Source organism: Onychostruthus taczanowskii, unplaced genomic scaffold (genome assembly GCF_017590055.1).
Source record: "Onychostruthus taczanowskii isolate IOZ18803 unplaced genomic scaffold, ASM1759005v1 scaffold44, whole genome shotgun sequence".
Lineage (NCBI taxonomy): Eukaryota > Metazoa > Chordata > Aves > Passeriformes > Passeridae > Onychostruthus > Onychostruthus taczanowskii.
In genome coordinates this window covers 6,785,182-6,811,648 of record NW_024501903.1, presented here as the reverse complement: position 1 = coordinate 6,811,648, position 26,467 = coordinate 6,785,182, and the positions used below count along the sequence as shown (strand labels likewise).

Below are 26,467 nucleotides of genomic sequence, written 5' to 3'. Positions count from 1 at the left end.
TCAAGCTGAGCTGGTTGGGTGTTTAAACCCTGCAGTAACATTGAGGGTCCTGCAGTGGCTCACGCACGGGTCAGAGCTGTGAGATGCATAGATGAGCTACAAAGCTGATCTTGTTACTGGCCATCCACTCTAAATACCTATTTTGTTCTGCTTCTCTTAGTACCTGTGGCCACCTATTTTTCCTTTAGCTTTGAAGTAATTGTTGGCTTAGTATTTACAACACAGTTTTTTTCAAAATTTTTTCTTGTCCCACTTACTGTCTAGTTCATCCCTAGCATTGTCATCTATCAGCCTTAATGTCTCTTCTGTCCTTTCTGCTGCCTCAAGTACTACTGCTTGTTTAGTTTTGAAGCTGACATTTCATCTGGAGGGAAAAATAGAAGCCATGGGCCATGCCTCACATCCAACAGCTTGACGGCGGTGAAAAAAGACATGGCAGTGTATCAAGACAATGTGTCTCATTCACCAGACAAACTCGAGGGTGTGAGACAGAAAGTGATATTGATGATACAGGAATAACATGCTTCAGAAGCCATGTGGCGTGCTTTTGTGGAAAACAAATACACAGCACTCCGAGGTGTTGAGGTGAACTGCATGCCTTAAGGCAGTGAAACATTGCTGTTATGTTGCGGGTGGTTGCTGGAGCAAACTGATGTGGCACCGTGTTTAGAACACTGATGCTGTTCTGTGCTCTGCAGTAATTTGTATATTTTTTATCTAGTAGTGACACCATCCTGCTGTGTAGTTGTGTATGTTCCTAGAGACATTTTCAAGGCTTGTTCTGAGCACCATGATATTTATTGTGGGTATGCCATAAGAGCACTTGAGTACTACTCATTGAATCTGAGAGTTCTGTCCTATAGGTTACTAAATGTCGTGGCAGAAGGAGGTGGTGATGTGTGCAGGAACTGTCCAGATAGAGCCAGAAAGACAGATTATGGAGTACTGATGTGCTTCACCCTAATAAACTCCAGATCTCATCTGAAAATATATATCTTTGCTTCATTTTTTTTGCTACAGATGAGGTTATGCCTGGTAACTGGGTCATTCATGACATAAATAGGGCAGGAGATCTTTCTCCTTTTTAATGCCTTTATTAAAGAGATTCAGCTCAGGTGGGGAGAAATCGACGGGTCGCGCCCACACCGCCGCTGTCCCCAAGAGTGGCACGGAGGAGGAGGGTGATGCAGCTCTGTCCGCTGGTCTGCAGGCAGAGCTGGGGACTGCGTCCTCACGGGAGATTCGCAGATTCCTACTTTTCAGTCCAACGCTCCGGGTCCCCTCCTTAGTGAACATGCTTTCAGGTCAGGGCGTGAAGCAAAAAGGATCCAAGCAGGCACTGGACTTCACGCCCATCCTTAGACATCAACTAGGGTCCCCTAATTCTATATTGGTTCGTTGTTTTTAGGGGTTTTCTAGGAAAACGGGAAAATTTTGTAGCAGTGTATTTCTTATCTGCATACGTGGTCTCAGGCCACTCCTATTCTCCTGGGCTGCCGTGTCCAGGTGTAGCTCCGGGGCAAGCACCAGGGAGGACAATGGCTAAATCACCAACCATTAACGGGCAATTAAAGAACTCTTTAACAATTAAGCTAATTTAACAGCAACTGGTCCCACCGGTTTTTAGCTCTGTAACCTTAAACAAAAATAGATAACTTTTTATTCATAACAATTCAGGTGCAGTCGACCTTATTTTACAGGTGACATGGCATGATGGGAATTTTTGTCATGTATTGTCACAGTCCTTTTTCTGGAAGGTCCAACTCTGGAGCTGGAAGTTTCACGAGGGAAGAACAAACAAACCATTTTTCAGTTAAAAACACCAATTTTTCAAAACATGGCAAATGTATGAAAGCATTTTGTTTAATTCACTGTGAATTAAAAAAAGGGTCTTGTTTAATTCCCTGTGGAGTAAGACCTGAGACAGTAAACAGTACACACCCCAAATAACTTGTTTTTAAACAGAAAAACAAGTAAAAAGGTAGGGCAGTTCTTTGGGATTTTGGAGCCTGATTAAGGCTTTTTCTCATGTTGACCAGAAGAAGAAAATGACATACCTTTTAAGTGCCTGTGAAAGAAGAATGATCTGAACATTGTGGTGTGGAAGAGTTTGTCAGGAGTATCTGCATGACCATGTTAAGCTCCTACAGCTCCTGATTTATGGGATGTCTGAAGCACCCCAAGGCTGTGCATTCCTGTGCTTACCTGGAACTTCTCATCAAGTGTATGGTCTAGCAAAGAGGCAATATTTTATGTTCAGTAACCATAAGAACAGTTTTAGATGTATTGAAGTAGTGGCTCACTCAGTCAGTATCTCCTGTATTGTTAGTGGGTCTTGTTTCTGACTGGAGTCATGTGTGGAACAGAAGGTGACAAGAAGGAATAATAAGACTACAAAGTCTGTCCACAGGAAGCAACAAGGTTGTCTCAGGTTTGCTGTAACTGCTACTCAGCTTCTTTAAAAATATCTACTCACTGATGATGAACATTTGGTCAACTCTTTTGCTATTACCTCAAGCTCTGTTTGATTTGGGCCTTTTCCACTCCATAGTAACATTTTTTTGTGTTTAGTTATTCCATCAGATTTCTGGCAGGGTGTAAAGGTGTTAATGACGTGGTGCTGTCAGCTGTTCCAGCAAAATCTGTGTGTGGATTTGGAAGAGCAGGACAGAGATGAGATAGGTGTTATTTTCCACGGATAGATTTTTATGACTAAAAATTTTTGTATTGTCAGGGAAACTTACTTGCACTTCTGAGGAAGAATTGAGTGATAAAAAGGTTTAATTGTGTTTCCTTTTAATATAATTGACATTAGTAATAAAATGATATGGCTACATTATTGGGAAGTTAATATGCCGTAACAATATAATTAGTCATAGTGTACTGTAATGAATACTAATTTTATTGTTCATTGCCATTAATGTTCATTATTTACTTTACTTATTCCTTAAAAAAGCTCAATAAAAGGCAGGATGAAGAGACTAAAGAAAAAGGAGAATGGATTTAGTTTACTGACTAAAAGGGGTTGAGAGCCCTTTTCCTCTGATTAAATAACTAATGTTGAAGGTGAACACATCTGAATTTTTGGCTCCAGACCTGGATTGTTTTACATTAGTTGAACTCCAGCTGACTTACTACCAAAAACAGTGTAACTTGAGTCAAATCCAATTTGAACAGTTAATGAGTTTTATGTCTAGAGGGGAAAAAAGATCTTTGGGTGAGAAAGCTACATTGAAGGAAATTTTCTCCTACACAGAAGTCCTTTCTTGGTAGATCCTGTTATTTGTAAGCTTCCACCTTTTTTGCATATCCCAGGCACTTTTTAATCATGCAATCATTATAGAAAATGACATGACTCAATGATGTAAATTTATTTTTATCCTTTGATACACTGGATGTGTGGATGTTGCTGTAGTTAAGAACTGATCCAAGAAACATAACGTTGCAGGATTTCTTGTCATGCCGCAGACATTTTCAGCAGTGTTAGGAGCTACAGGAGTGAAGCCTGTGGAGCACATTAGCATGTAGCAGCTGATAGAATCAGAATGAATGTAGGGGAAAAAAAGCAAAAAGCTCTCTACTTTAAAATAGAATTATTAGAGTGAAAAGCTCTAGGACATGTATTTGAGTGGACTGCCAGGCATATTTCTGTTTTTGTAATCACTGCGTGCTGTGTTTGCCTGCTTAAGGAGGCAAAGTTTCTGTTCTGGAGTTGCCTGTGTTTCACCATTTTTCTGTTGATGTCTGCTTAGGGAAGACTCATTCTTACGTAGTTTCTGTGCAGAGGTACACAGCTGCTTCAAGCACTGAATATACAAGGTTTGGCTGGATTTTCAGGGTCCTTTGTGTGAGCATGGTTTCTACAGAAATATAAGAGTTCACATCAAAATACCAGCTCTTCATGCATATCTGCACTTCCCTGGGGCAATAGATTCTCTTACATGCCATCCAAATTCTGCTGAAGAATCCCTGCCAAATGTCTAGCTTTGTTCCCAGTTTGTTGTTACTTCTCCCTTAGGGACAGAAGAAAAAAACAGACACATTTCAGATTTTGAATTTTGAGTTACCACATTTTAACTAAAAATTGTTGGTTAAAACATTTTAAAAATAGATTTGAAATGGTTGTTTTTGGGATCCTTTTCTAACAAATTGTAAAAATTGCCATAGTTAATGAAGAAAAATCTATTTCAGCTTTAAAACATGAAAAATAATTGGAAAAACTTGTGTAGGAACTGTAGATATTTATAAATTTTATGATCAGAATGAACATTTATCTTTACATGCTCCCAACTCCTGCATGATGCTTGATAGTTTCTCAGAATAATTTCTATACAGAAGTTATATTACAACCTTGGGGTTGTAATGTTCTGCAGAGTTTTCAGCTTCAGTCTTTCATGGGCTCTTTTTGTGCTTTTTCTGAAAATGAAGCTCAACTTTGTGATGATTACATATAGTAATAGGTTTTTCCCCATGTTTTTAGTTTTTTCCTTTCTCTTTTTTTTCTTTTTTCCTCATTTCAGTACAAGAGCCACTACTAGGAAATCTGTGTACATTTTAGTTGTTGCCCATTTCTGTGCAAGTATGTACAGAAAATGAACGTGGGACATTTGAACCTTCTATTTGGTTACCTGTTGTATTAAATCTGAGTTTTGAGACCTTGTATTTGTCTGGTTTTTTGCTTCCTGCACCCTCTCCACTTCCAACATTCCCTTGAGAAACAGAGGTGGGGTTGCTTTTCAATGGCAGTCTTGTTGGTTTGGACTCTGGTGTGATTTAAAGTGTAGCTCTCTTTTGCATGAAGACCACCAGTAATGGTGGTGGTTGACCTGTCACTATATTGCACTTTATTCCTTGGCTTCTTTTACCTGTCTGCTTATTTCTACTGGTGCTTGGATTGGAGGGGAGAGAGAGGCCATTGCTCGCTCGGAATTTGTGCTGTGTTCAGCACTTAATTCTGTGGGAGTTGATTAAAACTCCCACAACATTGCAAATGTCATTGTGATCAAATAACATGGTCAAATGAGGTTTCCTATTTTCATAACAAACATTATATAACTGCTTGTTAGCATAATATTAGCTTTGAAGTTCTAGTTAGGATATCCCATCTCCTTTATTGCAGTATTTTTTCTGCAAGTATATTTACTCCACTTTTTGCCAGCTGCATGTCCTTACCCTGAATTTCAGTCATCCTTGAAATGGCAGTTATCTGTTCCAAAATGCCTTTCCATTCCAGAATTCATTGAAATCAATGCTGGTCTTGTATGTGAGAGGCAAATCCTGCACCCCAAATTTTATCCTCAGTTCCTTACAGTCCCTTGCAACTCAGCTTTGCATTCATGTGCCACCCCATCCTGTTGCTCAGTCCTGTCCTTTTGTATATGCATCATTTCTCAGATGAATCAAATGTGAGCTGGAAAAATTGAGTTTTACCATAAGGAAATAGTTTGTGATCCAGGAGTTTTTAAGGGGCATCTTGCAACCACAGCTCTCTTTTGTCCCTGTCCTCTCCTGGAGAAGAATCCTTTTAAATCATAAATATTAATAATAAAAATCTGCCACCAACCACTTGTACAGTTATCAAGTGCAAAAATAGCATTCAGGTGTATGTGGTAGCCTCAAAAAAGTTGACCTCTTCCTTTAAAGAAATAAGTCAAACCAAACCTCAGAACTTGCACTAAAAGCATCATGTCATGAGAACTGGCCAGCAGCAAGTTTCCACAGCTTCTCCAAACAGATATTTTGATATCTACTGTGAACAGAAGGGCTTGGTTTAAAATATTCATGGCTACTGATTTAATATAAACCACACACAAAAATACTTGCTAATCAGTTCTATATGCAACTTTGAACCTTGTGGTCTTATGCTTCAAGGTTTGGATACCCGAGTGCAGAACACAGAGGTGAAGGCAAGTTCTTGGTGGGAATGGAGTTAGATTGTCAGTGCAGTCCATATTTTAATATAAAGGCATCCTTTTGTGAGTGTCAGTCCACTAAATTAATTTGTAATTAAAACCCATTTTTTTTCCTTTCATCAGGTCCTTAAGTTGCAAAAGGCAGCGAGGCAGAAATGCTTTAAACATAATATACTATAAAGTTTAAGATACAGCAAAGTAAATTAATTACCAGTGCATCCCAGTTTTGAGGGAGACTTGAAATGGTGGCTGCTACATGCTGAATGTGGCATTTCTTTGAGACAAAGGACTCAATTATCTCAGTATTAACTAAAGTGCAGTGACGAGAAAGTGTAGGGGGGAATTCATAGCCTGGAAATCACTTTCCAAAAAGCAAAGGAGATTGCATTATGGTATATGGAGTAGACTGTGCTGTGACAGCAATAAATAGCCCTTTGGTATGTAGTGCAGCAGCTGATGGGCAGGGTGCAGTGTGTATTTTGTTTCACTGATATTATAATCCACATTTCTGCAGCTCTGGCATGTTCCTGTTCTTCCTCTTTCTCTTTCTTTAAAGCTTTTTTTCCTCAAAATGGGGACAAAGTGTCAGAGCTTGTTTCAAAAAGGATAGTGTGACTTTTATTAAAATAGTTTGTAACATTTGTAGCAGATAAAACCAAAGTACATTTTAATGACATAATATTTCTTGAGAGGGAGGTTTCTAGGAAGAAGTAATATCTTTCATTAGATCAGCTGAAACAGCTGGAAAAAACCAGGTTGTCTTCCTGGCATGCAGTGCCTTCAGCAGGTTTGACAAAAAAGCAGGGAAGTCAGAGCAAAGAGAAGAAATAACATTCCTGGCTACTTTTTAAAGCAAGTTTTCCCTTGAGAAATATGAACAATGAAATTGCCTAGTAATGAACAAAATATGAAATGTAACACTTCTTTTTTTAGAAAAAAGTTCATTTAATTTTTTAATAGAAAAATACTAATTGATTCTCAAAGAATTCGTACGGTCAAGAATACTGTCTGAAAGCCAAAAATATCACTTGTAAATGTTGTCCCCACCTCTTCTTAGGATTTGTATGTCTCCAGCTTTCTTTATCTATTCTTGGCTGGGTTCCCAGCTTAGGGTATATTTGCTGTAATATGCCCTGGTCTCACTGTCCTGTGGGGACATGCACTCACATCTTGGCAGAGTGCAGTTTCTGGCAGGGAAACTGGGAAAAGAGATGGGCTTGTGAGAAAACTTGACTATGAATTGCCTGAAGTACTACATTTTAATGATATATACATGCCCACTCATATCCCTAAACTTTCAGCATTTCGGTGTGGTTTTAAATTTTAAATTTTAATTTTTTTTTTTTTGTCTTATAATCTCAATATCCTTGATAAGCCATGGTTTGATTGGAAATGTTTGACCATCTATAGAGAGTAAAATTTGGACAATGGGTTATAGAAAGAATCACTGTATTCTTACTAGTTTGAAGGGAACCTATTCTGCATATAGGAGCTTATATTGAGTGGATGACTGCTTAGCTTTGTGACTTACCTGGAATCAGTAGATTTTTAAGAAAAAATGTTAATAAAACCTAAAATTCTGCAGTGAACACCATGATCATGAACAAGAGAGAATGCTTCTCTGCTGGGGAGAGAGCCTGGAAAGTTTGTGGATCCAAATAAAAAAAAATATTAGTGTTTTTATATGTATTGGAGAAAAAGGCACTCAGTGGAGGTGACAACTTCTTTCAGTGTTGAAGGGGGATTTGGGGGAGAGGAGGAGTTTCAGAGCTTATTCGCTATTTTGGGTATTGCTCAAGTGTCTGCTGTGAGGATTTTACTATGCTGTCAGTGATAACAAGTACACCTACAGCCTCCAAAAAGCCTCCTCATGTTTTATGAAATTAAAATAAATCAGTGGGCAGTTTGTGCTCTCCACTGCAACAAGCAGCTTTAAGGACTATCTCCTGCCATAAATTTAACATATTCCCTTATTCTTTAAACACGTTGTAAGTGCCGTTTCCTCAAGGAAAATGCCACAGACACCCACGCACATTTCAGAGTCAAAGCTGTGGTGCTTTGCTGTGCTTTGCCAAGTGACTGGTGCCAGCCTGACAGCACAGGGCTTTCCTCAAGGATTTCACTTACACTGTGTCAGCTGAGTGTGTCCTCAGCTTAGCTGCTACTGGTTTGAAAAAAGCAAAAATTTTAATTAAAGACATTTTTATAATTTCTGTTATTTGATGTTTTCCTTTTTTAATGGGTTGAGGGGATTATGCTAATTGTGCCCTGTTATTAACAAGCATGGCAAGTGAAACTTTCTCAGTGCAATTTCCAAAAAAAGCAGCAATTCCTTAATCCAAAAAATTTGTTAAGAAAGAGTATTTCTTTAAAAGTGTCCCATACTTCCCAGCACATATGCACCAGAATGTGCCATGTCTGCTTGAAGAGGATTTTATCATTTTTGTGCCATTATGTATTGCTGAGACTGTGATGGTGCATTGATGTGTTGTTATATGCCAGGTCATGACTGGTAACTGATATCTAATGATAGTTTGTACTTACAGGAATTGGCAAAATCACTTCTTCAAATAAAGATGTGCCAAGTAATTTCCTTACAGTGATGTGACAAACTGTTTGATACAAATCATGTTAAACCACTTGTTCTGTGTTCTAGAGAATAGTTACCAGTTTTAGTGTTGCATAGTAAAATTTTTCAGCTTTCCTCTCCTGTTCAAGGCTGGGAATACTTTTTCTGTTGACTTGAGTAATAACAGACTTTCTGTCATCTAAAAACATGTCTATTTAATATTTCATTATGTTCATGACATTTTTAGTTGAAAGATGGAGGTGACAACCTTGTAGAGAATTCCACAGCATATTTTAACAAAAGTCAATGCAAGAGCTAGTGCTAAGTCAACAAATATAGGAATTTGTAAGAAATTATGAATTAAGAATAAATGAAAACTACCCAGACTAGGTTGTATGTAGTAGTTTATATTCAGGCAGTTGTCTGGCTTAAGTTCTCAAGAAGGACTTGTCTAATTCAAATGTAAGAAGAAATAACAGAATTGCTCACATCAGGGTGAAATGAAACCATGTTTTGGATACATTTTCTGATACACTTGTGTACATTACATTTTATCACCTATCAAAAAAAAAAAAAGGAGAAAAACAGTATCTAATGGCTCATTTCATTTGTCAGTCATTCAAATGATTTCCTGCTAAGGTTTTGATATTGCCCTTTGAGAGATGTTGTAAGAATGGAGCCTTAGATGTGATTAGATCTTTGGAAAAAATGTACATTTCTTCCCAGTGGATCATCCCCAGCTGACTAGCAAAATTTATATAAGAAATAGGATCCAGCTGAGCACTGATCACGTTATCCCATGTAATGCTTCAGTGTAACTGGTGCTTTCAGAGAAGAATTTGTGTGTGTTCTCTGAAAGAGGCAGGCAGCTGAAAACACAGGGGAAATGGTTTTTAGATATCAATGGAGTCCCTTAGTACCCTGTTTCTGCTTTTGTTTCTTACTTGCAGCCCCACTGTTATTTCTGGCTGTTCAGTTCAGCTAAGTGTTTGGCTGGACAGGCATTTCCTGCACAGTCAGTGCTGCTCACTCCGAGTGCTGTATCCAGCACAGTGCACCTTCCCCTCTGGGAACAACTTAGCACCGTCCATGCGGGTATCCACACAACCTGGCTGTCAGCAAGGCCAAGTTATGCCTGATGATCCCTCTAAGGTCAGCTAAACCTTGGTGATTAGCAGCACTGGTGGTCAGCAGCATGGCTCAAGGCTGCTGTTGGAGGGATGAGGGTTGGGCCATCCCTATATTCCAAGGCTGTGATTGAGGGTGAATTAGCAAGGAAACTCCCATTCTCTTTCACAAACTCCTTTTTTCTTTGGCATTCCCCTTCTCCTCCCATCCCTGCCCCAGCTGAGAGAAGCCTGGATTTAGCCTGCCCAGCCTGTCTGAAGCTTATTGCAGGGCAGTGTCTTGCCCTCATGTCTATCAGCTGTGTGTGCAGGCAGCTGGCTCCTAACCGGCTGTGTCCCTCCTGTCAAACTGACATGGGTTTGCAGTTTTGTCCAGAGGTGGCAATTTATGGGAACAGCACAAAATATTGCTATTTATATTTTTTTTTCCACAAGCAGACCTGCTGATTATATCCTAGAGACGTGGAGTGGTTTGGGCTGGAAGGGACCTTAAAGATCATCTAGTTCCAGCCTTGGAGATGCATAAAACCCAATTGAACATGGCTATGAGCAGCCTGCTCTTTCTAACCCTGCTTAGAACAGGACTAGATTATCTCCTAAGTTTTCTTCTGCCCTCAATGATTCTGTGATTTTCTATAGTTGTTACACAGTAATTTATTTGCATATTTGAGAGTAATGGTGAAGTTTTGTCTGTATTAGTCAGAGAGTGAAATGATCCCATGCTTACAGTTTAAATTGTCACCAAATATGAATAGGCAAAAACCCACAGTGACTAGTAGTGGTTTTGTTATGGGACAAAATTTCAGTCTTGGATAGAATTAATTCCATTGTTTTTTGACTGCCATATTAATCTGTTTAATGAAAAGTTCTTGTCACTTGTTCAAATGTATAAAATATATGGCACTTGCAAACCTATTTTTAGACCTGGCTAAAAATACCAGTGGATGTATGCATGTGGGTATGTGCTGGTGTTTAATATATTTGGTGACAAGCTAATACACATGGCTGGCAATGATGAGACCATGGCAGCCCAAGAATAACACTTTGGAGTCATGATAACTATTTCCATGAAGATGTCAGCTTAGTCCTCAGCAGCAATAAAGAGAAAAATTATTAGGAGTAGAGTAGAAAGTAAAGCCAAGGAGATGACTGTGCAGCTGGTGGGTGTTTCTGTGGTGCTACCAGGACTTCAATCCTGTGTGCAGGTCTGGTCTTCATCACTCAGACATGACACTGGACAGGGTTCAGGAAGGAATGGCAAAGATGATCAACAGCATGGAGAGGCTTCCAAACATGAGATAACTGACTATGCAGGGACTCTTTAGAATTCAGGAGAATATAGCCACAGTCTGCAAAATCATGCATAACGCTGAAAGAGAGGGTGGGTGGAGCCTGACTGTTCACAGTTTCTGCCAGTGTCAGAGAATTTGGCCGTCAAATACAGTCAGTAAGATTTCAAAGCAAACATAAGGTGATGAATCTTCATATAGTAGGTGAGAAACACATGGAACTCCTTGTCAAAGAGTGTGGAATGGATTAGGTTTACATGTGGACTGGGCAAGTACATCAAAAAGAAGTCTAAGAATTTCTTATTAGACAAACCACCTTAGACTCAGGAGATGCACTGACTTAGAATGACATAGAATGGAGGAATGATCACTTACCCTGTGATCATTCCTCCATAGATGTGTCCACAAATGAATCCAGATATTGGAGTAGGGGAGCCTTGGTGTGAATCAGTATAGCCTGATGAATTGTGCCTTTGCTCAGCCTTTTAGAGGCAAACCCTCTGGAGATGTACAGAGCTGGATTGTATTGCAATAATTGCACATCTGGATAGTAGCTCTCTTTCAGTGTTAAAAAGTTCCATGTAGCTTTTGGAAGGTTAGACTTTCTCCAGTTTCTGTATCAGATTACAAGTTACAAAGAGAGAACCAGTTAAATCCCCCTGCTTTGCATAGTTTGAGTATATTTTTTTTCTTTTTCTATGAAATAAGGACTTTTTAGAAGAAATGTCACTACATTATCTTAAAGCCCAAAAGGCTATACTGGTACCCAATCATTTCTTCTTTTTTGTTGTGAAGGAGGAAAGTACAGCTCTAGTGAAGGAAATGGTAGTTGTGCCTCCCTGCATTTGCTCATGGGGAATTCAAGAAGCAAAGTATAGCCCTTCCTGGTTAAAGGCAACAACTGTAGAATGCAGTGCTACAAAAAAATCTGCATTAATAAGTTTTCCTTCAGAGCATGTATTTATAAAGGTATTTTTTTAAGTTGAAGTTCTGTGTTGTTTAGAAACCGTGTTTTACTGTTGCACTTTGTAAGAGCTGAATTTTATGAGCTGTAGGAATAAGCTTTACTGTCATGACAGAAATAGTCTTCAATTATAGTAAGTATCTATCTCTAAGGCAAAAAATGCTCCTTGACTGAAGTTCCTTGATTATTTTGAACTCCAGCAGTCAGCTAATTCCCAGGTCCACTAAGGAGTTGCTGTGTAACCCTCAGAAGGATTTCTAACTCAGTAGTGAGCACCAAGACTGCTTGACTTTGGTGTTGTGTTCACTTCTCTTCCCTGGCTGTCTGGGAAACCCAGGTCTGGCAGTGTAGCTAAAGGCAGTCTGGGTCACTCAGTGATGTCTTGTCAGGTCAGTCGTACAAAATGCAGTCTAATTATGTTCTTCCAAATCTCTCCTCCCTGTTTTGAAACAAAACAAGTGATGCTTTTTCCTTCCTATCGTTCATCTTCTAACCTTTTAAGGTTCCTGGGACAAGAACTGCCTTTTGCTCTGTGTCTTCATTGGCTGATACATGGCCATATATACCTAAATCATGCAAGATATGTGATTATAGTGTAAATGAGGGAGATCTAGTTAGAAATAAATCTGTCCAAACTAATTTTGATGTAGCAGTTGGGACGAATTTAAGGACACAAGAAAGCCTCTAGAATTACATCAGGAAAAGGATTTGCCGATGCTGGAATCAGGGAAGGAGAATGATTTTGAGCTGGTAGGCACACAGCTAGAGAAAAGAGAAGAAGTTTTTTAGGGTGCAAAGGCAGGTTAGGAGGGAAAGCAGGGTGTACACAGACTTTCTTTAAAGAAAGGAGAACAATTCTGCAGGTCCAGAGTGTCTGGGAGTTCACTGCAGATCTATGTAGTGATTAGTTGAATTCTTATTTCCCCCGTCTCTTCTTATAAACTAAAGGCCTGTAAAAGACAATGTTGAAAGGAAGGATGATCACTTTATTCACCTACCTTAGAAAATTAAGAGTCCTCTTCCCTTTCTCTGAAGGCCTCTCTATTTCCCTTAAAAAGATACAAAAAGCAAAGGGTTTATATATAGTTTTCAACTTCCTGGGTTTTCACTAGTTTTCAGGGTTTTTCAGTAACTCTATAAATAATTGCACTAATTAGTCTTGCAGACAGCCAATCAGGAGGGAGGCAAGTGGTGATGAAAAATAGGAGAATTAAACTCTGTGAGGCTTAATGGACTGGGAATCATGGAAGCTCAATCTGGTCAAAAAGCCTGTCTCTATCAGCAAAATATGTATGTTTCAGGGAAATTCCAAGGCTGATGATGTAATAATTTTGGAGCCTTTTGATCATCAGCGTTAACTCATCATCTTTTTTTTCCTCCCCTTTTAATCTGATGGAGGATATTTGTAGCACTGACTCTTCAAGAGAAGTGATAACTCCTTAACTTCAGGAACTTTGGCCATTAATAAGCCACAGGTCAAACTAAAATATCAGACATTTCATTTTTATGCCACCTTTTGCTCATCATCATTTTATAGCCCTTAACTGGCAAAGACTTCTTTCTAATTGCCTTTTATTTTTACAAGGCACTGTGGAACTACTTATGACAGCATTTCCAAATTTACGGAGCTTGAAAACAAGTCATATTAGTGGATCTCAAATCCTATTAAATATCATCAGCAGTTTTAAGAAAGCTGACTTCTTTTTAAACCTCTTTTGTTTTAATTACTGCAAGTTGTTATTCGTGACATGGAAGGTGTTCAGACCACTGTGCATTTGCATAAAATTAGGCAGGTTTTTTAATTTGAAATTGCAGGACTTAAAAGTGTCCTTGTGGTGAAAGGTGGAACTGATATTTGTTTCTCCATGAATGCAGAAGAGGTAATTACAGAAACATGATTACAAAATATCCAAATGTAGAAGAGTGTCACTATGGATAGACTATTTGGTAGACAGCTTGGCTTCTGCTGACCTGCAATTTCTCTAATTTTTAGCTGATGAAGCTGTTCTGTTCTCCCAGTCTCTGCTTGTTTTCTCATCACATTCCTTTTATCCTTATTAACTTAATTAAAAAAAAATCCATAAAACTGGTATTAATGAAATCCTTATCCTGTTAAGCCAATTGCCATTGGTGTTGCAGTGCTCTTAATTGAGTTGATTGTATGCAATTCAACCTTTTTTTATTAGAGGTTCAGAAAATGGTCCGAAAGTGTTGGGATAAACAAACCAGTAATGTCTCAGACTTCAGGTATATAGTGCAGTGACCTGATAGCTTCATACCCATCCAACTCTGAAGGAGCAGGGATTTGATTTTTCAAGACCTTTGGAATTCAGCAGAGTGAAATCACAGTGAAAGTGATTTTGCTGTTATTTTCTGTAAGATATTTTGTAACAAGAAGGAGTGAGAAAAGACAGCCACAAGACCTGACTTTTAACGTCAAACCTTACACAACTGCAGTGTGTGACTTTTGGAATGATTTTTGAAGTGCTAAAGCAATAAGAGCTTCAGGGACGTGACAGCTTTGAAAAACAAGGCCAGTGCTCATTGTGCCACAGAGTGTTTCTGTCTACAGAATGTGAATAATAATGTGTTTTAACTCACAGGGACCTACTATAGAAATTATTTTTCTCCACTGTGAGAAGCCCCAGATATTAAAACACTGCAAAAATTTTCTTTGTCTCTCTGTCCACTTCTGTAATAGTATATCCTGGAAGAAGGAAACTTGACTGTGTAACCAGTTTGAGTGAACTTCAGACCATATGCCCATTCTTGCTCTCATTTTTCTGACATTACTGTCAACTCACCGTACTGAGCACAACCCCATTCCGTTTGAGAACAAATATGGCATTAATCTAAATATTTTAAAGGGAAAATTTCTCTTGAAATGCATCCTTCTGTCCTTGTAGATTAACTGGCTTGGCGTAACATGTATTACTCTAAAGATGGTAAGGGTATTTATAACTGAAGTTCCAGTAGATTATTTGTGAATGTGTTATACTGTGAGGGGGAGGAGAAGCAAAAGGTAGAATGGAAAGAAGAAAACTTAGATAAAAGACAGAGAAGAAAGGTGTATAAATATATAGGACAGGTTAAATCCATAAAGATTTCAATGGCAAACTTTCTCTTTATAGTCTGCAGCCTTTCTGATTTAGGAGGACAGGGCATAAGACTGTTAGTACAACCAGTCTCCAGTCATTGCAGGTAGCTAATTATGCTACATGTTTAGCTGAACATGTATGCTCTCAATGAGACTGCCTAAATTTAACTGAGGACTTCTCACTGATAGAGGATTTGGAAAGAACTGTACACTCAAAATGGAAACCAGGAGGAAGTTGAGGTGCTCATCGTATTGAAAACATAACTTTGAGCATAAGATGTGACTGTGCAACCCTTCTTGTTGTCTCTGAGAGCTTTGTCCTGTGGACAGACTTATGGGAGCATCAGTGAGACAGGCTGCAGTGTCACACACAGCAGAACAACAAAACAATCAGTGCTATAGCTGACCTCAGAACAATGTGAACAATCCTGTTGCTAGCAAGACTTTAACTCATGCAAATTGTCTGAATAGAATGAGGAACAGAGAAGGTAATTGCCAGCTTTCAGAAGTAAGCAGCCTTGGCTAAGTATATGTCGTTCTTTTTTATTTTAATGAATCAGACCAACACCTAGACAAAAGTATCAAGGAAAAGGGACTCAGTTTTGGAAGACACCTCTCTAAAATTATCCAAGTAATCAAAAGATTGTGACTTGTTTTAGTTCTATTGGTCAACTACTGATTGCAAATCAAAATGATGTAAAAATGCTCAATTATTGGTTTCATTAGTTCCCAAGTCTTTCATTTGTTGTTGTAGCATGAGTTAGAACAAGGTCTTAGGTTTCTGAAAAAATTTTTCCTCCTTTGAGAAGCTATCATTGTGACTTTTTGCTTGTGAGTTGAAAAGCCTTCTCTTGTAAAGCATTAGTCTTCTCATATTTACTTTTGGAAGAGCACCAAAAGCACCTGTGCTGTCAGTGGCTACTAAGGCTCTTGTCACCTCCCTCTTCACCTTGATGGATGGTCCTTAAAGGCAATAGTGTCATTTGTACTAGAGTGAATTTGGTACTAGGCACATATTAGTGTAATAGAAGAATGTCATAGAGCTGAAAAGTGACATGTGTACACAATGGTCCTGTGGGACAAATCAGTCCTAAAGATTCCTGCATGCCGTTTCTCTTAAGAGGATTTACAGGACATGGAGGTTAATGTGCTGGGAGAAGCTGTAGAATAGATTTGAGATGAGGTGCAATACTACTATGTAGTGTAAATGTTTCTGTGGTGTCCTGGTTTCAGCTGGAACAGAGTCAGTTTTCATAGTAATAGTTGGTACAGTGCTGTGTTTTGGATTTAGGATGAAAATAATGTTGATCACACACTGGTACTTTAGTTGTTGCCACGTAGTCTTTATGCTAAGACAAGGACTTTTCATCTTTACCATACCCTGCCAGTGAGAAGGCTGGAAGGCATAAGGGAGGGACACAGCCAGATCAGCTGACCCCAGCTGATCACAGGGATATTCTATAGAATATGGCATCATGTTCAGTGCATAAACTGTGAGGAAAGCTGCCCAGGAGCTGCTGCTCAGAACTGGCTGGGCATTGGTTGGCAAGTGTGAGCCAGTTGCATTGTGCATCACTTATTTTGTATATTCTAATTATTTTTATTATTATTGTCATGATTATAATTTCTTCCCTTGTCTGATCTAATAAGCTGTCTTTGTCTCAACCTATGAGTTTTCTTGCTTTTACTCCTCTGATTCTCTCCCCCATCCCATCATGGGGGGAGTGAGCAAGCAGCTGTGTGGGGCTTGGTTGCTGTTTGAGGTTAAACCACGCCACATGGAAAAATGAGTAAAGTCATATGGTGAAAAGAAAATACATCTGCCTGGGAAATTTGCCATAGCGTGGGGGGAATAAAAAAGTTGACCTTAGCTAAAACAAGATCTAGTAGGAAAACTGTTCAGGCCAATTTCAGATGCCATAACTTGGCCGCTTTTGCTCCAGTATTGGCCAGCCCTGTTACATTACTATTCAAAATATTTTCAAGATGACTGCTTGCTGAATTGAGTCCTGGAGTGCAGCCAGGTGGCCTTGATCAGTGTGAGAGGGCAGCAGCACAAGAATAAGTCACAGAGTAGGAGATAGAGATGGAATATGGCTCTCTGCCTGGGTGATATCCATCTCAGACAGAACAATGGGTGGGACATGTCTGCACACTCACTGAGATGTGTTTTGTCTCTCCTGGAGAGTCACAGATCCTTACCTAGATCTGAGAAACCAGCTTCACTTACCTACCTGTAATGTGGTTTTGTGCAGTATTGAACTGACTAAGAACCTGTCTCTCTGTATTTGACATCACTGTCACACCTGGTTACAGGCCCTCAAAAGTAAATCAGCTGTGCCACTGCAAAGACATATCCTTAATTGTGGTGTCTCACACCGAGTTCTAGAGATCAAAATCCTCAAATCATGGAAAGAAGTGCTGTCACTCAGTGTTTGCCATGGTAAACCTCCTGCCATTTCTCCATCAGGCACAAAAAAAGGCTGTTGTTTGAAAGAAGGCTTTTGTTAAGATGCCTGGAAATGCATTGGTAGCTTGGTTTGTGTGGGGAGATTCCTGAAGCAGAGGTGGAAGTTAATATGCTGGCTCTGAAACATGAGGGGATATTTTGCATTGGTGAAAACTTTCTGTAGCCTTTCAGTTCTTCTCCATTGGCTTTTGAAGATGATAATGTATCATCTTTAAGGATGATAGGGCATGTGTGTGTACAGCCTATTGCCATGTACCAGAAGACTGAAAGGAAAGGAAATTTCTCCATTTTCCTAAAATATCAAGCGGAGGTCAAGAAGTAGCTTAATGGCAAGCTTTTCCTCAAGACAGTGAGTAGGCTGTTTCCGGAAAGGTACTCATTGGATTTAACTTCCATCCTTACAGTATTGCATTTGTGGAATTTATTTTTGTTGGCCACATCTGCTCTTTGTTCTAGTTTGGTACAGGAAGACTAATTTACATTTTGAAGATGTGAGAAGAATTTTGGAGGTAGGAGTGCTTATTTCTTTCAGGATTGGATATGAAGAGGTGTACAAATAAAGGAGCAAAGATAAACCCTTCTTTCACTGGCAGATCCTGGTATCTTATCCAAGATGTTTGCAATACATCTTAGCCAGCTGAGAAAAGAGACTCAGGTGTGAGACAGCTAACCTTTAAAACTGAGGCCTTAACAAGAGAGCTTTCCTTCTGAATTAAAGGTGCTTTTTTCAAGGTTTTACAACTTTATAAGTATGGTTTGGATGAGTTTCTTTCCACTTTAGAGGCTACATATCAGAATTGTATCCAAATTAATGAAGTTTAGTTTTGATGACCGACATAAAACTAAATATTTTATTGTCCTGTAATTTTCTTTTTCATAAAATTGGTGTTAGAGGATATTTTGAGATACATAGGAATCTGAGAGGAGGAGGACTGCACTTACTTTCAGGTTCAGTTTCCAGAATAAAAACTTTAATGGAAGAGAGTTATTTTGGAAGAATCCATGGTACAGCTGCTACACACACCACAGGCTACAAACTGCAGATTTTCCTGCAGAAAATCCTATCATGCAGTTTTTGAAATAGATAACAATGGCAAAAAAGAAATCCAGTCTTTCAACCCCCTCCTTAACGAGTGAGTTACTGAAGGATTTGTAATGCAGTTTAATTTATATGAATTAATTAATCTATGTTTATTTTGACTACTGTGTTCCTTGAGTGACTGGTGAATTCTTGGGGGCTCCTCCTTTCTGTTTAGACTAGGCTCTTCAAGGCAGGGACTGTTTATGACTGGCTGTGCATGATACCCAGATGACCTCTGTGCAGACCTTAGAAACTTACAGGCACTACGAGAATTCAGTATTGGATGAAAAAAAAGGCATTTTAAAATATTAGAAGGTTTTACAGGAAACAGTGATTTTTAGTCACTTTACGCTTAGTTTTGTCCTCTGCTAAATATTTCTGGAGAAGAGAATTCACTGATATTACTGCTTGCTTACTCGTGGCCTGAACATATAATGCACAGTCACAGTCTGGGTTTGTTTTTTTTTCTTTTCTTCTTTTTTTTTCTTCTTTGTCCTGACAGAAAGATTTCGGGATTTACTGCTTCTGCATTCAAATCAAGATACAGAGATTCTGCCCATCTTTCAGCAGAGACGCTATCCCAAGTAAGTAAGATTGTCTTCTTGGGAGAAATAAAATCTTTATCTATTTGCAGCAAGGGAGAGTAAAGCATTTATAGCACTGTACATGCTTTTGGTGCAGAATCCTTAGGCAGAGCTGTCAGGGAGCCACGCTAGCACTGATCTCTTTTGACTGGTGTCGAGGAGAAGCAGACACACATTGCAAGCACGCTCAGCTGTCAGTGGGGGAGGTGGTGGTCGTGGTGGAGCACAGATGTTGAGTTGCCTGGATGAGTGTCTGACAGAGCTTTCGTTCTCTGTTGACACAGGTAGATGTTTTATCAGGCTAATCCCCATTCTTGTCTTCTGGGATTCCATCATTGATGATGACAGTTTCCTTTGAATTTTAACAGGCTTTCCTCTGAAAGCCTGCAAACACTAGGAAACTTTTTTTTTTTGCCTTTTTTAGGGGTATACATTCACCTGTATCTCTAAAGGGAATGAAATAGTAGTGTTGAGTGTTAAGGAGGTCTTGAATGTGTTGTGTATCCTGGACAATACCTCTTCTTTTTCCAAGTGACATACCTGAGTGAAGCAATAAAAGCTCTTTGCTATTTTATTGACTAGAAGAAGCAGTCACTTTCAGCTTGAACAGAGGCAGTGAAGGGCGAAGAAGAAGAAATGGTCCTCACATTAACCCTGACCAGAACGAGCAATGAAAGAATGCAAGTGCAGGGTGGACAGAGGGTGGAGATGGAAGAAAGAATGTGTGTAGTCCTTCAATGATGGTGGAAACAACCACAGTTATTTATTTTAGTTATTGTTGTTAGGAGGTTTCTGAAATAGATAAGAAGTCAGTGAAGCGAGGTGTCAAATCTCTTTAAATCTGATAATGCAGATTTTTTAAGAACAATTAGAGAGGCTGATTGCTGAAAGCCAGTCACCTCCTCACTGTGAGTACTTGAAAATAAAACCACTCAAGGATGAAATCCTGATTCTGAAAATGATGAAGTTTTGCTTTGACTTCAAGGGAGACACAGTTTTATCACCCTAAATTTCTTGTTTGCATTGTCCATTGCCACTATATTACTGGAATACTGTGGAGGTACAATATATGAAATAGTGGAAGGCATCTTATGTGTATGGTTTGATCTGCTTGTTTCATTAGGACTTCCATGAATTATTACTTTTCTCCTCATCCTTTGGAACCCTGGCAGTACTATGTTTTGCTTGGCTTAGATTATTTCATTTTTGATATGGACACTGTCAGACTGGTCTGAGAAACCAGTTTGCTGTCCTTCCTCAAAGAACAGACTTATCTTTGTATAAATCATTCCTAAGATGTTTGACTTTCCATTTCATTACATTCAATTTATTGCTAGCATTCTTGGCAAAAACTCTACTAACACTATTGCACAATGTCAGATTCATGGGCAAATGAGTTGTCTGTTGTCTTCTGACAGAGGATGCGTTCAACTGTTCAAGGATCACAGAGCAAATAACTTGTATGGAGCTCTGCTGCTGTTTGAAGTTATAGTGGCCTTGCATCACAAAAAGGATACATGCTTCCAGCCATGTTACTTGGAAAGATTGACTGATTCCTCTAACATACAAAAGTCAGACAAATTTTGGTGTCTAACCAAAAAGAAGTTTGTGTACGTTCTCAAAAGCAATAGATTCTTGTTATAGCATCATTAATTGGTGCAAATTTGCTCACTTGTTACAGAAATTTGTCATATATTACAGCCCATTTAGATACTGGTTGAACACTATCGACTTACTCAAATTTCCCCAGGGGTTATCTTTTGAGCAAGGTACTTTTGTTCAGCAAAGTAGAAAACCTGTTTATCTTCATAATATATTTTGTCTTATTCCCATATAATTTTTTCACCTTTCCTACTCTCATTTTCACTGAAGGGTCAGTTAACAGAAATTGAGGTAATGGAGAGACAAATCTACTAAATCAGTGTCCCTTCATTGACTTCAGCTGAGCACTGGCTGGTTGTACTACATTAGGATCTGAGTAGAAAGACCATTTTAATGAAATGTTGTCACAGGGCACAAACTGGAGCTTGTAATGATTAAAGAAATCCAAAGAATATTGAAGGTTAAAAATAGAAAAGAATTTTTAGTAGTGACTTAGCTGAATAGCTTGACTAAGCAGGGCTTAGTAGGTGGAAAGGATAAAAGTTTTCACATATTTAAGAGACAAATGTCCAAAGGAAGGAGATTGGGTAGGAGGATGTTCAGTACCACTCAGGATATTCAGAATCATTGCAATAAATATTAAAGGCTAAATGGGCAAACTATAATCCATCAACTTTTGGAAGAAATAGAAACCTTGGTGTTTTTGCCTGAATTATGTACTTGTTCATTTATTACATTAGGACCTGAACTCTTTCCCACGTAACAGCAGGATAATTTTGAGTCCATGTTGTTCTCAGAGATGTCTATGCACTGGAATGGCTGAAAGAAGTTTTCTAAAATATGCATGACATTAAGTTTTCTAAAATATGCTAGATTTTCTGGGGTAAATGTGTCAAAGTAATGTGCTTTGTCCTCCTAGTTGATGAAGAAATGTGGTATCTTTTTATTTTCCTTGTGTTTGCCTGAGTTTATTTGGACAACTTTGGCTTTGGACAGCCAAGGAGCCAATACCTTCTCTGGCAAGCAAAGGAAACTACAGAGAGGCCTGATCTTACAAAGATCAAGTCTTAGAAAGCCACACAGCACATCTCCTGGACTTCTGGACATACCACTGCGTGCCCACAAGGCATCATGAGCACCAGATCTCACCATGGCCTGTGGGCTGGGACGCAGCGCTCTGCCAGCACACGGGGACAGCCCCCAGCCAGCCCAGTCTGCAGTGTTTGCCCTCTCACTTTTCTTCACGGGGTTGCAGAGCAGAAGGAGCTTGGCTCTATCTTATGCTTGTCTCAAGCCTAGAGTAGAGTTTTTAATGCAACACACTGCGCTGCATGTAGTTACGAGTTACAGAACTAGCAAGAGCAGTCTAATCAGGCAAGTCTTCTTGATATCTCAAGTGACTAGTGGTTCAGAAATCAGATGTGACCAAACCCCCCTTATCCACCTCCTCCAGAAACTGACCTGTCTACAAAGAGAAATATTTTGAGGGGAAAACCTGTCTCCTTGCTGACACAAAGCCATTACCATGTCCACAAGGATTCACATTCCTGAAAGTAAGAATAAACCTGCAGCTGTGGGCAACCAAATGGGTTGGGGTGCATAGCTGCTGCTGAGTGTAGCTGCCTGGGAAAGCCCTCTGCATGCAGAACAAATGACAGACATATCTGCAGCTCCATCCTGCTCTCCCTCACTCCAGAAGCCTGCTGAAGTCACTAAGGGGAGTTACGCCAACACAATCAGGTCTGTCAGCAAACCAAACTTTTTCCAACAAACCTTACCCTGACTCCTTACTTTTGAAATTAACATTACTGCCCCTGTATCTCATAAAAAAACCTTTTAAGAGTTTCACATGTAGCACATTTCTGCAGGAGCTTTTCTCATGTTGGTATCCGCTTCATGCTTTCCTTGCTTGTCCACTTTGCCGATGCCATTCCTACATGTTTTTTTTCACAGTTTCACTCATAAAATGAAAGAACTGCTAGAGTGCAGCAAAGGCTACACAGGATTGCTCCTGAAGAAGGTACTATGCTGATTAATTTGGCTACAGGGTGATAGGGTGCTTAGTGGTAGCAGGGGCTCAGGTTGCTCCATCCCTGTTGACTGCACTCTGCTCCTGACTGCCTGTGCTGTGTGCATGGGGGAAGGATCTGCAATTCCCTTGAAGGGCCAGGGAGAAGTGACACTTGTAGCTGGGCCTGATAATGTCAAAAGAATAAAGCAAACCTAAAAGAACAGAATGATAAGGGAAATGATAAAAGAAGTGCAAAAGTGAGAAATTAGGTTGATGGATGAATAAGGCAGGAGAGAGGCTGACATGGCACAAAGTGTTTAAAGAGGGATGTGCCAGAAATGCTACTGGCATTACAGGTTTTTAGCAGGTTTTTTTTCTGTCTAGAAGTAACTTGACAGTTCAGCCATACTTTGTATTTTCAAGTTAGTGCTGAAATCCTCATATAAATATGTGGGGTTTTTTAGAAGGATTATTTGCTTCTTTTTTTTTCCCCTTCAGAAATATTTGCAGTCTTCACTCTTATCTTCTGTGGGTTTGATAAAAAAGTTTTTGGGTGATTCACAGATTTTAAGAACAGAAGGAGCGGTTATGTTCCAGCTAATTTGGGTCCCTTCTTATCATAAGCCATAGAGCATTAATGATAATCCCTGCAGCAAGTTTTTCATTCAGCCAGAGCAGGAATTTAGAATCAAATAGAGATGTTAAAAACTGGAAAACTCACAAGCCTTTAGATCAGCTTGTTTCAGTTGTCAGTTACTTCACCTGTGATAAATTTTTAACTTTGGTTTCTAGTTTCTGCCATCTCACTGTACCATTTTCTGCTGAAGAAGAAGGTCCTGTACCATCTGAAATGACACCTCCATACAAAAGGGTGGAGATTAGTTTAAAACTTGCCCTTCTCTTGAATAAAATATATAGTAATTTCTTGCAGGGTAAGGCTTGCTAATGAGTTCTCTCTCCCAAAATCTTAAAACCTTTCAAAAGTTTTCACACTTATTTTTAAAATAAAACAAAATAAACAAAAACACACACATAAACAAACAAACAAACAAAAGGCAGGAATGAAGAAAAGCAGTGTTTTGGTGACTGTTTCCTTAATGTGCACCTAGAGAAATAACAGCACTTCTTTATAGTCAAATAGGGAGACAATCTAAACTCATAAATTTGGCTGCGTAAGAAATAAATCTTATTATTTTAATGGAATTTTGGAGAAAAAAAAATGAACTTAGAACATAGCAGGTATGATGAAATAATATTTCAAATGCATTTACTTTTCATCAGTCATAAAGTAAGAGACCATTATTTTGCATATATTTACGTAAATTAAGGTAGTCTTCTTGTGTATGTACATGCTGGTAATTTTCACATCATGAAAAATCCCAGAAAATACAGGATCTTGGTATTTATCTATATGTATGTATTTTCAAATACATATTTGTGAAGCTCATCTTTGAAAAGCTGCCGAGAAGTTTCAGCTCAAACAATGAGCTAAATGGTGTTATTCAATTCTCATCATGGAGAAGTCTAGACAAATAGACGTCAGAAAGTTAGTGCCCTCCCTAAACCATTGTGCCTTCTGGTTCCCAATTATTTCTTTTAATGATAATGGATCTGTAATGGGTGTGTGGCAATTTCCTACAGCTTGAGATCTGAGCCAAGAAACAGATAAAAGTTCATAAATAATACCCCAGGAATAAAACGTATGTCTTGTTTTCAGCTGTCTTGAGACCATTTTTCTTTTTAGAGGAAAATAATTTGTGTCTAACTCAAGAAAGTAGTGAGATATGGCTGCTGGAAGTGATGCTTCTCAGTCAGTGCATCCACTGAGATTCCCTTGAGTCACAGATTGAAACAAGCATGAGAGCAGCTAGCAGAGCATGGCCTAGAAACCCAGTTCCGTTTGCATTAGAAACAAAGGCAACATCTTCCCTGATGTTCTTCAAGGGAAAAAATCATGACCTATGTGTTCATCACTGAGTCTTCATTGCAAAGGCAAGGAGATTTTTAATTTTAAAAAGAGGTGGAGAACTTTAAAGGAGTGGTTTTCTATTAAAGACTTCCTGTGAAGTGCTTTACAAAAAATGTCCTCTTGTTACAGGGGAAAATCTGAGGCATGGGACTCTGATGTGATTTACCAGCAACATCTAGGAACAATTCTCCTTGGGATGAGACTAGAAATAGAAATCAGGTCTTCCACAGTCCTTTCAGTTGTGTGCAGTTGGCTCTCATCTGAAATAACACCTATACTGTATCCCACTGCAAAAACATGTCACCTGCCTATATTGCTGAAATCCGATGGGGAGGTGCCAAGTGATGGAGCCTTTCAGAAGTGCCCACACAAGCACTTTAAATGCTTTGTGTAGCACTGTATATGAAGCATGAAAATTACTGGTTTTGAAAAGCTCCAAGATTTATTTCAAAATGCAGGCTAGAAGCAAACTATTTCATCATCAGTCTGTGTCCTCAGAAACCTGAGTTTCAGAGAATTTTGATTACTTGATTAAAAAAAAGATCTGCTTAAGAATCTGCAATGACCTTTAAAAGAAATTCAAGCTGTTTGAGAAGAATATTTCTAGGAGGTTGGGATTTTGTACCTTTTTTCATTATTCCTTTCATTATTTCTTTTTAAAATTATTTTTAATGTGACTTTTTGCAATGATAACACCTTATTCTGTGGAGTTTACAAACCAGTGCAAGGCTGAGCTCCATGCCAATAAAACCTTATTTCTAAGTAATTTTTGTGTCATTAGGGGTTTTTACGAATTGGAAAGAACAGTATCAGTGAGGTAGCTGGTAGCTGTTCATTGAAACGAGCAATCATGTTACAGGAGTACAAATGCAAGTATTGGATCTAAATTTTTTTTGAACTGAGATGAAAACAGAAAGAGGACAGTAATTAATACTGTGCATGACAAATTCGAGCTCAGATTCTACAAAGAACTCGTGTGGACCCGTCCAGATAATATCAAATTGGACCAAATCAGTATCTTGAAATATTAGGACTACACATTAAGATATGGGTCATAAATTCCTCAAGACATAGGCTACATGTGTTCAGAGTAACAATACAGTGCTGCAGTAACTTGCAAAATAAAGACACTTTTGTTCTGTTTCCAGCAGCCTCGAGTTCGTGTAACAACAGCACAGAGTGAACCAATCCTTTAATATGAAGGGGAATTTTGCTGCTAGCTTCAACAGGGCTCAGACCTGAAATCTAAGGCACAAGTAAAAATCTTTCTAGGTAGAAAGATATGGGGCGGGGCGGGGGGAAAAGAAAGAAGAGATTTGTGCAGCAACATACATGCAAAACTGAAGCTCTGTGTGCATACATATTCTCTTTTCAGTAGCAAACATTCTAGATGCTACTTGAACTTACCTGTTTGTCATAGCATAGTTGTGGCTCATTAGTAGGCATGAACTGTTCCATACAAAACATTGTGGTTATCCCCCAACTCAAACACAAGTTATAGTAGTTTCATGCTGAAAGTGTTAGTGAGGTTCTTTGATTCATTATGTAAGATAGTTAAAATGATTCCTTCCGCCCTTATATCCAATTTTATCACAGTTTTAAAAATAATGGTTTATATCAGTTTAAAAAAAGTAGTTTCACAATTACCATAGTTACAGAAATCCAAGCACCAGCCTCTGGAAAGGAAGAGAAACAAGTGCGAAGGAGTTTTGGTTGTTGACAGTAGTAATTTCCTCCTGGATGCAGCAGTCCTGTGCAACCTACTCTAGGCAGGGGTTGAACTTGATCACCT

General features: G+C 38.9%; 1 protein-coding gene across 3 annotated transcripts in view; it reads left to right on the top strand.

The window, feature by feature from the left end:
* The window catches only part of NOX4 (NADPH oxidase 4), a 108,497-nt gene that overhangs the window by 45,740 nt on the left and 36,290 nt on the right, over nucleotides 1–26,467 (top strand). For all 3 annotated transcript variants that reach the window (XM_041414087.1, XM_041414085.1, XM_041414086.1), the window contains one exon: nucleotides 19,012–19,093. In XM_041414087.1, the coding sequence (XP_041270021.1) occupies nucleotides 19,012–19,093 (82 nt within the window). The remainder of the gene's footprint in view (nucleotides 1–19,011; nucleotides 19,094–26,467) is intronic.